General features: G+C 46.3%; 1 protein-coding gene across 2 annotated transcripts in view; it reads right to left on the bottom strand.

The window, feature by feature from the left end:
- The window catches only part of Glut4ef (Glucose transporter 4 enhancer factor), an 87,012-nt gene that overhangs the window by 62,265 nt on the left and 11,017 nt on the right, over positions 1–13,730 (bottom strand). The window contains exon 1 of one of the 2 annotated variants that reach the window (XM_071774474.1): positions 6,417–6,616. The exons of the other annotated variant lie outside the window; for it this stretch is intronic. Coding sequence (XP_071630575.1) covers positions 6,417–6,545 — 129 coding nt within the window. The 5' untranslated portion in view covers positions 6,546–6,616. Of the gene's footprint in view, positions 1–6,416; positions 6,617–13,730 lie in introns of those variants that run through there. 2 annotated transcript variants of the gene reach the window in all.

The raw sequence follows: 13,730 nt of genomic DNA, 5'->3' as shown, positions 1-13,730 counted from the left end.
CCCCCCTCCGACAGCGATAGAGGAAGAAATCTCGATATTGACATAATTCCGAGGATTATTTTTTAATCGTGAATCCTTCTATAAATTTCGGAATATAAAGACTCAATTATATACGGGAACCTGTTTAATGACTATGTTGATATTGAGAATGAAATCTTTCAAGACCCAAAAAAATGAATTTTACTGTTGCAATTCAAGAATGATAAATAAGAATCTCGAATGTTAGTCGTAAAAATTTAGTTCTGAAAGATCAGTGAACATTATATATTTCCATAAGCAGCGACACTCTCCCCCATATAAAACACACATACATAATAATATAATTTATTATTTCCAAAGATCTGTCTGTTTTTCGCCGACTACTGAATATTAATATTATTCGTGGTAAATGACTCATCGGTTTCGATGAATAACGATAACATTTATCACTCGAACGCAGCAATTAAAACTTACTTAGGGTTTGGCGTAACGACTGAAAAATTAACGCACTATTAAGATCACCTGGAAGAACATTAGATATTGCATTTCAGTCGTTTCCATATTTATAACGATCGCTCAGTTAGCTTTCATTAATGATTTATAGTGCTCGTTGATTTAGTCGATATCCGGAGATTTCATTAGGATAATTAAGATAATCTCGAATAAAACATCAGCTCCATATTAAGCTATCGCTACCAGCAATATACTTTCACACGTTACAGTGATATCTTGCTGACAACAGAGATCGAGCGTATAGAAAGCTGAAAGAAATCTGTGTAACTATTTACAATTTATCAGATACAACGTGTAACTATTTACGATTTATCAGATATGGCTTGTTGTGTGCGCGACAACAGTTATATATATTTCTTCAGGGGAGAGCGATCACTCATATCCCTTTCTTAAAGCTAATAAATACATGCGCTATTTGAATTGCGCACGAGGTACATTATTTACCCGATAAATTCTCCTCCATTGCTCGAGAGCGATAGTATACGGAACTTTGACTCGATGACTATTCAAACTATCTCAAGTTTATATATACGCTTAGTCAGTCACTCCTAACGACGTAAAATCCGGGAGACTCGAGTTGCGTAGTTTGATAACAAAAAGCGTGTCTTAAGTGGTCCCAGTGGTGTAAGTACATGTAAGAATAAAAAGATGAAAACGCGTACGAATGTTCGTGTCGCGAGAGGATAATTATAGTGAATATTTCTGTGTATCGATTTATACTGTTCGACATAATTAACAGTACATTTGTCTTTTTGCCTTCGTCACTCCTAACGGCTCCGTTGAAGAGCAAGTAAAGGTACTTTATCGATTTGTGTTTCCCATGCGTCCCGTAATGCATGGAAACTTATTTCATTGATGTATCATAACCGTAGCGATAAAGCAGTCAATTCGCGAGAGGATGCAATCGATTAAACGAATACCACCGTATAATGTAATGCGCGCGCTCCGCGCGGCATTTAGACGCGCCGATACGTATACTCGGACGTAAGCAAAATAAGAAGCCACGGACAGCAACAAGATACTCAGCGTTAACGTCATTCCTATTTACCCGCTGCGTGCGCCGCGAGATTTGTATCTGACAAATCGATAAAGTACCTTACTTGCTCAACACGCCGCGTAAACAGATGTTTCGCCGCTCGCGGCGTTCGTTCATTTCTTTTTCCTCCCCTCTTGTATTGTGCCTTTCCCCGCCCCCCCGCGAGAACAGAGAGCTCTTTCTCTCTCTCTCTCTCTCTCTCTCTCTTTCTCTTATCTGTGCAACCCAGTGGCGTAACGGCCTGACATTGAAGTCTCATATGTCTCTCGTTACCGCTGGCTCTTGTAGGGCAATTACCTGGCCGAGCTATTTTTAAACCCGCCGTTCATCGGCGACGCGACCAAAGTAGCAATCTCAATTTCCGTTTCTCTCGACCGCGACGTGGTGAGAAGGAACGCGAGAGGAAAAAAAAAGATTAATTTTTCGATACATTTTTCTGCTTCAAGGACGATGCGAGCGAGGCTCGTTATCTTTGTCTCGTCGCCAATTAGACTCGTATACACGCGATTCTGATAACATGTCAATGCCATGGTGCAATGTCTCGCCAGATCGATAATTCTGCGCGAGATAAGATCTAAACAAAGGACATCTGAACGTGCAGAATCACCCGCCGAGAATGAAAACAATAGTTTACAGTATCGATTAAGATATAGGTGCATATACGTGGAATAAATTCTATTGGTCAATTATTAAAAAAAAGGTACAACAAAATTTTAGGATATTTTTATCACAAATAATATTTCGTGATATATGTATTTATTCAGTTTAATAAAAAATTACCATTGTGTTATCTAATATGTAAATGCTATTATGTGTTGCTACATATTATTAGAAATTAATTTTAATGCCTGTTAAAAATAACTTTTCAATCTAATTTATTATTTTAATTAATTAATTAAATTTGTTATATAATTATTATAATTATAACACAGATTTGAATTACTTTTCCTTTAAAAAAGATAAAAGATACACGTGAATCAATAGAAATGTTAAATAAAAAATTTTTGCGCCGAATGCAAGAATACAATTTCTCACTGAGATATTTGCTCTTTTTTCAGGTTTGTTATTGTCATATCAAGCACAGCGAAACTCGTGACGTCTTCGTATTCGCGACATCTTATCTCGAGGAGATAAGGCATGCGTTTGATCGATGTGCTTCGTTGAGTATAGGTTGCTCGTGGCAAATCACCTGTTAGTGTTCTCGAAATAACGAACAAAGAGAGATATATGGTATCGGATTTTTTTTTGGCGAATATTAATCACGTGAAATATTAACGAAATTGCTTTGACGTTTTATGTCTGGAATTTTTTCTCGCGCTAACAATGTGTACATATAATAACCTGAATGAAAGCGAAGTAGATTGTATAAAGAGGGGAAAAAAAGGGAAAAATTATAATTAAAATATTTTGTCAACGGATAATAATAAAGATAAATAAAGATAAAATGAAGATTTTGCAGAAAATTAATTAGACGCTTAATCACCGAGTAATCTTAAATACCGCGTAATCAGTTTCATATCGTTATTTGGCGTTTCATAGTAGGTATACATATTAAGCAGCGTTCTTCAACTGACACAGCGTGATGCGAGATACCGATCTCCCGATATTTTTCCTCATCATTTTTATCAACGTCACGATGCGTCTGTTATTAATGCAACAGATTGTTTAGCCACTCCAGAGTATTTTGCCACTTTTGAGAGACGGCTGTTTTCCAACCGTTGACCACGGCGATTTCATAAACAGGCCGACACAAAGTCTGTATCTTCGCAACGTATCTCGCGCTGTTGCGAGAGCGCGACCGTCTCTAGAAAAGGATTCGCGGAGAGCGGATGTGCCCGGAGAAATGAAAGTCTGAGGTTCCGCGTGTCTACGTCGTTATTCTTTGCCAATGACAATTACAACGAACGAAAACGTCGCTCGGCGGGAATCGTCGTGACGACGACACACCGGCCGGCTCGCTTCTTCCCGGCGCGGCGCGGCGCGGAGCCGGCGATCGGTGTCACTGTGTCGAGCTACTACCGATGACGTCACACAGCTGCTCAATCCGCGAGTTCCCCCTTTCCCATCCGCGAGCAGCGCGGTCGCTGAATAAGGAACAAGCGGCGAGCGATTGCCAGCTGGTTGTAAGAGATATGCGCGAGCGTGTATACAAGTAAAGACTAACAAAAAAAAAGCACCCGTGACGTTTTTCCCGATAAAAAAATACGCGCGACTGAAAAAAGGCGTCTGGGTAATTTGCAGCGAGCGAATAATTGCGATTATGCAATAAGCTCTTTTCAATTGATTCGATTATAAGCCGACAGTAAAAAGTATATATTTATGATATCCTTCACTGCCAACGGCGTTATTCATAATTAATTGCTACGTCACGGAAAATTGATTCAAATATTAATCGTAAAGTCGTTTGAAACAATACATCTGAAGGCAATAATTGACGCTAATTATAATTGATTGTAATGTAATTAAAATCTTGACGAAAACGTTCTCAAGATTCAGATGTAGAAAGTAAACTAATACATTTTTAAGCCGCAGTATTTTTACAGCAAGATTCCGGTGCGAGATACTGCACAAATGTTATCTGAAAAAAATTTTCGTACGCGCTATCAGTGTTACGTGGGAAGAAATTTTTCTATGACGGCGATACTCGCTTCATAGCCTCGCTCAAGGTGAGACGCGATAATTGGTCAATCCGACGCACGGCTGATAATTCTTCGACCTTAGCGCACTTGTCGTCATCGGCTTATTTATTACGCGAGCGCGCGCGTCACGTCATCGCGCATTCGTGCATCGCGGAAACCGTCACGGTCGCCCCGCTAGAGCGCTCAGCGCTCTATCGGGAAGCCATCGCGGGGATCGCGACACGCGCCCGCGCCCGCGCGCGCGCACACATTTTTTTTCACAATGATTTAATTTATATATCGCATATCTACTACGAGCCGTTGTTACGTAACGCGGCGACCTTCTCCGTCAACCGATAATCAAATACGCCGCTATTCAAATGTATTCGCGACGCCCGTAATTTCCCGCTCCGCCGCGGCTTCCGAATATTTAAAAGGATCTTAGACCCCGCGATCGAGATAAGCAGGTGCCGTGATAGGCACCTGAGGCAGCGGATACGCGATACTCCGCGGTCGAAAAGGAGTACCCACGCGCGCGGGTATCGGGTATATCTTTCATATGCGCGATAAGAAATTTCCGCATTCCGGTCGGCCGCGACCGAATGACTTTCTGGGGCGCGGCTGGCGCGGGATTTTGTTTCCGTCAATTTCGATAATTGACCGCGTCTTTTCCGAGCGTGCCTTCTTCGTTTCCGTCTAGCTCGCCCGGGCGTTGCCGGCACGTTGAGTGAACGGGAAAAAGGAAAGAGGAATATAGACACGGGGGAGAAGACGCAGGCGTCCAAAAAGCAGGTCACATCGCGGCGATAACGGTAAGTAATCCGTATAACAGCGCGATGGTGCAACGGATGGCATCCACGTGCGGCGGAGAAAGAGAACCCCTCTCTTCTCCCTTCTATCCCTCCCTCATCCCTCTCTCTAGCCCGCAGCGGGACTATTCGTATAGTTACTCGTGGAGTAAGACAGTAAGAGCGCGACGATGTTACAATGGCGATCCCGAACGTAACGGGCTTTCCCACGCATCATTACAGGTCATTACGCAGTTAGTAATCTTCTGGAAAGTCCGCACGCAACTTAAATGCCGTTCTACGCCGGGCTCAATCTATAGTTTCGCGAATTGTCGGAAACGCAACGTGCGTTTCCGCATTTAAGAACAATTCTCAAGAGCTTACGGGACGGATGATTATTCCTCGCGATAAACTTTATTGCATCTAACCGCCGTTTTTTCTTTCTCTCGGTAGAAACATTTTGCCGCCTCAAAAAAACATATACATATATAAGACATTGTATAGGGGGAGAAATAAGGCTGTTCGTGTTTCCTGTAAAAACAGGAAAATGTGGCTGACGATAATTTCAACGCGTCGCGAGATTTCTTCGCGGCACAATCTCTCTTTCTCTTTCTCCCCTTTTTCTATGCTGACGCTGTCAACCGCGACGATTACGAAATTGACGAGGAGGGCAGTTGCTATCGGAGGCCGCCCTCGAGGGGGGCGGAGCGCGGCCGCTCTGTCCCACTCGCGTATGTAAAGAGCAACGTTAAAGCGTATCGTAAAATTATCGGGGGTTATTTATTAGTCCCGCGTAACAGTCGGGCAATTATCGGCGGTGCTTTTAATCACAGGGCAAACGGGCGTTGCGCGTATATGCAACGTTCCCGCGCGATGTTAAGTACAACGGCGAAACGTCTATCGCCGACGTAATTATTACGTTCTCTCTCTCTCTCTCTCTCTCTCTCTCTCTCGCGTCGCGCGCTCCTGGGCGAGTTTCCGAGTGAACGCGGCTCGACGCGGCTCTATATCTATCGAAGGACGCCGAGGGTGTCAACGTTCACCCGCGCGCGCGAAAGTGAAAATCTGGGCTGCCGGAGAGCAGCCTCGTTTATATCGCCGCGCTCTTATTGGCCTCGCAGTGACGCAACTCGGCTCGATCACGCCGTCGACGGTGTTGTTTGTAATCGCCGTGCCAATTATATACGGGCGCATTTCGTCCTCTAATCCTTTACTACCGGATGCACCGGATGTATCTGACGCCCCCTTCGACGTTGCGGCCATGTGCGGGTGCATGGAGACCCCCGGTATTTTTCATATTTTTTTCGTACAGTTATAACAGTTCGGATGACATAAGGTGAGAACAACAAGTATCTAAATTCTTAAGAAATGTCTTGGAAAATTAATGAAAAATGAATATGAAGATACATATACATATATATGTGTTCTATTTTAACGAGATGAGACAGATAACAACACAGCTGTCGAATGAGCGATACTAACCGTGTGTAATACGCCTCGCTTTCGAGGAAGGAGTGGAAGGACACGTTTACATTGTTCTACACACAGGGTGTACGAAACTCTCCACGTGATCGCACGAATGCATTTTTCTCCAGTATCACCGCGGTACATACACACACGCGCGCGCGGTGTGGCAATAACAAACTGCGAGCGGGAGCGATATACCTGTTATCACCCGGCGGAACCAGTTCCTTAACTCGTTAGCGATCTACTCGGTTGCTTCGGCCTCGGTTTATCCGCGCGCCGGGTCCCTCTCTCGATACACTTCGTTATCGCGAGACGAGAGTGTCAACTCCCGCGCGAAAGTGAAAATCTGGGCTGCGGCGGCGGCGCTGCGCGAGATACGCTACGTTTGCTCATTGTCGGCGCGTGCGGCGGCGGCGGCGGCGACGGCGGTGGCGGCGGCAAGAGGCCGGCCCCCGCGGCGGAATCTAGGTTGCGACCCGCTTCGCCGTATCATTTAGGTCATTGGGTTCGGCCGGGTCCAGCGAAACCGGGTAAACGCGACCCACACCCATTGCCATGAGTCTCGCGCGAGCGCGCTCGAACTATGGAGTCTCTCCCGCCATGCGCGCGCGGCGCGGATAGATCCGCCACGCTCGTCGGAGCTCTCCAACTCCGACGTAACCGCTATTACACAGCCGGCTCATTGTCGGGGCGAAATGGCACGCGGCGGCCGCAAAATGCAAAGCGGCCGCTCGAGCGCGGTCGTATCGAGCGAAGATTACCGGCACGATGCCCCGTCGAGCGAATGCCTGGGAATTAAGGATGAACGAACGGGTATACGCCGACGCGACGCGACGCGACGCGAGCGTCGGGAGTATCGATGTTCTTTCTTTCTTTTATTTTTTTTTCTTTTAGTACGCGGCATCGAGTGTCGCAATCACATCCGATCTATGTTACACGCCGTCAAAGAGATCGTCGCGCGCAAATGACGTATGGCAAAACTTCGTCACCGCTGTTTGTCACACATTGGAAACTTTATCCATAGCAACACACGTCGTGAAAAGTGAGCGCGCGCGGTGTATGTTACGCGCGATCAATGTATATGCGCGCGGCGAACGCGTTCCTTCCCGCGTGTCGTCCGATTCATCCATATCCATATCGTATCGTATTATCTTCCGTTAGAGCCTTCTGAAACACGCACATACGTCACTTTCTCGCGCAAGAACCGCTTCGCGAGCTATCGATCTGCAAGAAACGAAACAAATCTACGAATCGATCGCGGCGTAACGAAAGCAATAGGGGTGCGTGTCGGTCAATGTTTACCGTTAACGATTCGGACGTGCGAAACGACTTGGCGTCCTCGTTACGTCGTATATACCATATGGCCGCGCCGTGCGTTTTTAGCGCGCCTTCACGCGCGTTTCGACGCGCGTCCCATGCGTACGGCGTAGTGGAGCGCAGAGAGAAAAAGAGAGAGAGCGGGGCGGGAGGGAAAGGAGGGGGAGGGAGAGGGAACGAGAAGCTCTATACCTCGCCGTTATATCACAGCCGACGTTGCGTAAAATACCACGCGCTACGACAGCGGGCTGGCACACGCTCCTCTTCTGTTACAGAGTACGTACGTCGTACGTGGCCGCCTTTCGCCCCTCTCCTGGCCCCCTTTTAAATCCCCCTCGTGATCCCACGTTGTCTCTCGCGCCGCTCACCGCACCGCACCGCGCCGCCGACGCCGCCGCGCGAGCGACGCGATCCTCGTTGTTGAGTCTCTTTATATATACGCGCCTTTACTCGCGTATATAAACCCACGCTGGAACTCCCCGTCATACCTACGTCGTACGCAGCGAAAGTTTGTTTTCGTTCCTCCTCTCTCTCTCTCTCTCCTTCCCTCCCGCCCCTTCCCGTCGCAGCGCTTCTCCGCGCGCTTTACACCGTCGTCCTCTTTACCGGAATTCTTTTTTAATCCCCGTGCCGGGGGCATCGTCGACCGCTCGATCCATTTCGGATTAATCGAAGCGACGAAGAAACGCAACGAAAGCGATAGCGACTGTCGAAGACGCTAGCAGAACAGGACAAGTTCATATTTTGACGATAGAGACGAACAACTCGATTAAAATACATTATTTATTCTCTTTATTATAGAGTAAAGTTATTAAAGTGGTTTCCTTAAGAATCTCGAGATGTTTAAACGTTCCGGAAATTTGTCGAGACTGCTTCGTTGAAACAGCAAGAGTTATCGAAAAAGCGAACATAGAAACATTCGCGCGAAACATGATGAATGAACGCATTTAATGTTCCCATGCGAGTAAGAAAAGGAAAGAGAGAGAGAGAGAGAGAGGGAGGGGGGGGAAAGAAAGAAAGAAAGAGCGAAAGAGAAAGAATGAGCTGTCTTGTTTTATCGATGAACAGATATAAAATCGGGGATAAAAGAGCGCGATACCACTGCAGCAATCTTAATTCCGCGACTCAACGAGGTAACTAAAGAGTGCATTAAGATAAACGACTTCCACACGTACACACGATGCTCGTTGCAACGGACACGGGACGCTCGCGGTCCCGCCGCGCGTGTAATGCATATATACATGCGCATTTGCATTCGCAAGTTAACGAAGTGTAGCGCGAGAAGCGAAAACGATAATGATATCGATGTCGGTAGCGGATCGCGCAGTATATTACGAGAAAATAGCGCGAGTAGTACATAATTACGGAGAGAACTTCCTACTTCTTACGTCATTTTTACGGAACTCCGGCAAGCTTAGTAGAGGCGTTACGGTTACACGTATCGGAACATTCTGAAATTCTGAGCGGTTTTATTATTTTTTTCTTTCTTTTTTTTAATTGTAATGCAGCTGAGGCAACGTTTCGTGATCGACGTCGATGCGTGGCTCGCGTGCGTGATTTAAACACTGTGAAAAATGGCAGTTTTTACCTCGTTTCGTATCTGTACGCGACGACAAAGCGCGTAAATGACCGCCGGAAGATCTGCATATCCAGATTCGGTGTTTACGCCGTTCGCGCGTGTTTTATCCCGATCGCACAACAAACACGCCCCGGCACGCCGCGCCGTGCCGATGAGCCGTCCGCTTTCAACAAGAACGATAATAATAAGCGCCGGTTGTTCACGCTTCAGCACGCGGACAGCCGAGGAAACCGCGTCTCTTTCCGCGCGGCGTACGACTCTCGACACGTATTACTCGCGGACTCAACTCGGTCAAATCGCCGGCGCGCAATAGACGTCTAATAAAGAAAAAAAGGAAGAAGAAAAACGCCATATGTAAACGCTATCCCTCGCCGCGCGAATCGCGAACTGTTCGTCTATTATCTATTTTCCCGACCTACAATGGCTACAATCTTCGCGCGACGCTGTGTAGCGCGCATCCGCATAAAATCGCTTAATCGATGAAACGGAAAGCCGGCAGTCGGTCGGTTGCTCGCTCGTCCCACATCCCACATCACCGAGACGCGAACACTTGCGACTAATAAAATAAACCCGGCCCCCGAGTACAGAACCAGGACGGAACATCGATAAGAACGGCGACGACGGTGGAGGGAACCGGGATTCGTGTGAGGCGGCAGTGAAATCTCGCCCGCTGTTTTTCCTCGTGATTGTTGACAGCACGCTAACAACGCGAGTTAAAAGACTTTTGCACACGTCGCGATTTTTTCGCGAGAATTCACGATTGTTGGCCGCAAGACTGTCCAATTAGTTAGTCCTTTCATATGATTTATATTGATATACTCCGAACCTTTATTTTACTATTTATTCATATTTAAAAGAAAAAAATTATTTTAAAAGAAAAAGAATCTTTTAATCTTTAGATTTCTTCGAATTTGGAGTCAATGTTTTTCGAACAAAGATATCAATGAAACGATCATTTTTAAATTATGAGATAATCGATAGTAAAATTTTATTCTCTATTTGATCAATTTGAATTTGGACTCGATTTTTTTTCTAACAAAGATATCAATGGAACAATCGTTTTCAAATTATGAGTAATCGGTAAAATTTTATTCTTTATTTGATTTTATGTCGATTTTAATCAATATATTTCAAAGATTAATTCAACTTAGGAACTAGTTACGTAAAGATGTCTAAATGTTAAAAATTAAAAACTCGCAATGATCTTCCTCAACATTTTCGTCGAAGAAAAACATCCACCTTAAACCGCGCAGAGTCCGTATATGAAAAGGTGGCTCACTGGGTCTAGGATACCCCGTTGTGCGCCGTTGTGTGTGACAGCGTGAAATCTGACGTTTACCTGCACGTTCTGTCAGCTGTTCTTGACACATTAGCGGATCGAGGCCTCGGCCAATTGCGGGCGCGCGGCGCGGCGCAGCACGACATTTCGACACAACGTGTCGCCGTCACCGAAATGGTTAAATTCTGTGTGCGATTTATCAGCACGGGCGTGCGGCGAAAAACCATGACGTGTGAAAGCGGTCGAACTACGCGCGCGCGCGAGCGCGCTTTTAGACAAGGACGCCGCGGCAGCCGGCCGGCGCGGCGGCGCGGCGTCGTCGACGACGCCGATGTCTCTCCCGCGAGCGTCCCCCCGGCGAACGGTCGGAACGCGCGCGCGGCGCGGTGTGTTGTGTACAATCGGATACCTTCTCGACCCACTTTTCTGAGAAAGGCCCGACCTCGCTTTTCTCTCCTCGATGTAGCGAGTACGCGCCACTTTTCCTCGCGTCCTCGTGCTCCGCGCGGCATAACGCGCCGCGCGTCCATCACCGACGTCGCGGAAACGTCGAAACGGCGTTGTCGGCAAAGTTTTATGCAACATTGTTTTCTCCCCGACATCCGGCGGGGACAGCGCGACTAGCAGCGTCGCGAAAATCATTTTTCTCCACGAAGCGCTTCTCACGCCCGCGGTGCTCCATCAACACGCGTGACGACGTTCTCGGAGGAAGACTCTTTTCTCCGTAGAATCTATCGCGCGTGTGAGTACCGAAGGTGGACGTTGGCTCGAAAAAAACTGAAAAGTATCCGATCCGCCGTGCTTGTTGTCGTGCGAAATGAGAAAGCCGGCACTTGGAAAATCGATAAGTGTTACCCTTGAGCGATCAATCGTATAATTTGCGGACGACGACGACGAGATAGACGCGTTTGTTCACTTCCTTCATTTACGATTGCCATGCACCAGCGATGAAACCGTTTCTGCTCAAACGCGGCTTATTGTGCGTTACGAAAAGAAAAAACAAGAGAAAAGGAGAGAAGCGAGCACAGCCGACAATCAATTTCGCACGGTGCTCACCTCGCCGTATGCATGAATCTCGATTCCGCTTCTTGCTAATCGTAATCAGATGCGAGTCGGAGATGGGGGAAAAAAAAGAAACGCGCGTGGTTAAAGCGAGGCGCGATTATCGCTGCGCAGCAAGATGATTTCCTTGCCGGCTAAGTGGAAGGAATAATAATGACCGGCGAGAGAGATCGACGGGGAGTTCCGCGGAAGCCGCGCGAGGAACGTCGTGCACATCTCCTTCTTAGATCCTTCCCCCTCCCTTCCCTTTCCCGTGTGTCCATGCGTTACCTCCGCACGCACAAGGTTACATTATCGATCATAATTTACAACGCGTACTGCATCGTTACGTCACCGGGTCTTCGTTTACAAGCGAGTTATCGCCGGGTAGGAGAGCGCGCGAAACGTTCGTGCCGCGCAGGGCATCAGCTGATCTCACTGGAAGGATTTAAATCTGAAAACATTAAACCCGATAAGGTTCGCACCGACGCGACGTAAGGTAAAACATCAGCTTTAGCATCTCGACATCGCGTGGACATCTTGACATACGTGAGTTTTCTTAAAATGCCGGGAATGCGTCCTTCGGTGCGCCGATAATACAAATTCCTCGAATAAGCGCGATAAGGTCACGAAAGATTATTAAGGCGAGACATGTGAGAAGTAAGTTATTAACATTAAGTTTAGAACGCATTGAATATTCTGACTCTTGCTTTTTTGGGGGGAAAATGAGACGATGTTTTACGACATGCTGAGTTTATTTTGCGCAAATTTTCAGAAAGATTTTTATCTTAGAGCTGCGTTGTTGGACGAATGGCTTTTTTCCTCAGAAATCTACGGTATGTATGGTAATCTATATGTATATGTAACTGTATAGTCTTCGAATTTATATATAATAATTATATATAAATTAATTTGAGACGTACTTTTTTGGAAAGTATATTAAATAAATTTAACAAATTTTTATTTTCATAGAGAGAACCTATTGAAAAGTCGTTTTGTTTTCAATCGAGCGTAAGTGCTGGAGCTAATAAAAAAGCTTAGATATGCTATAGTGCTCCATTTCCTACTGTCGATATCTAAACCATATCGTAGCCTTCATAACCGCGGAATATTTATGATCATATTTTACATGAGTGTATACATGCCAAGTGTTTTATCAGCTGCATTCGAGGCTCAATCTGGAAACGTAGGAACCTAATTGTCTTACGTTTGAACACGCAAGAAACATTACATTAATAATAAAGATTTTTTATTCGATCTAACTAGCCATAAATATCACTCCGTTTTTCGCAATAAATTCTTTACAGTGATTTTAAAAAGAATGATTATATGTATATAATAAAGGATGCTTATTAGCGTCAAAAGTTACGATTGAGAAGGACCAAAACCCATGATCGAAATGTCGTGACGATTATAATTAATAAAGATGGCCGGTTAGGTCGAATAAAAAATCTTATCGTTAATTATTTACTGGCGAGGTAAAAGTTTCTGATTTGATTTAAACGTTACGCTAAATTATTCCAGGACGAAAAGCGTCGCGGTTCGGATTAGATGAGCTAAAGGACTTTCGCCATCGCGACCGCGATGAAATTTTCACTCGCGAGCGACGGGGTCGTAACACGTTTCGATACGACTTATATTCCGCTACGCGTGGGCGAGTCAGCAGCGATTATTTCGTCCGATGAAATTCCAGAACGGCGACGATGACGACGACGATGCCGGGGGGAGGCATACCAACACGCGCACGTTCCATTTCGCAATTCCGACTCGCCGACTTCTTCGCGACCGTGACGATGTGCAACTCATTTGAGAGGGGCTGCCACGTCGAGTACGTTTCAACGTCGCGACAAATTTTGCGAACGCGTGCTGCATATATGCATCGCACCACCGCGACCGTCAACGAAGCCGTTCCAAGGTGATTACGCCCGGGTATGTGCTAACGATTGCGACACGGAACACCAACGATGGCGGTGGCGGTGGTTTCTCGCGGATCGCGGCGAGAAAGGGGAAGAGAAGGACTCTGGGGCCAGCCAGCCAGCCAGCCGGCCGGCCGGTCGGTCGGCAGCGACTCGAGGACGGAAGGCGGCATTGCCAGTGCCCTACGATCGGGTTT

This window comes from Temnothorax longispinosus, chromosome 3 (genome assembly GCF_030848805.1).
Source record: "Temnothorax longispinosus isolate EJ_2023e chromosome 3, Tlon_JGU_v1, whole genome shotgun sequence".
NCBI lineage: Eukaryota > Metazoa > Arthropoda > Insecta > Hymenoptera > Formicidae > Temnothorax > Temnothorax longispinosus.
The sequence above is the reverse complement of the archived record's forward strand: the minus strand, read 5'-3'. Positions and strand labels throughout refer to the sequence as shown.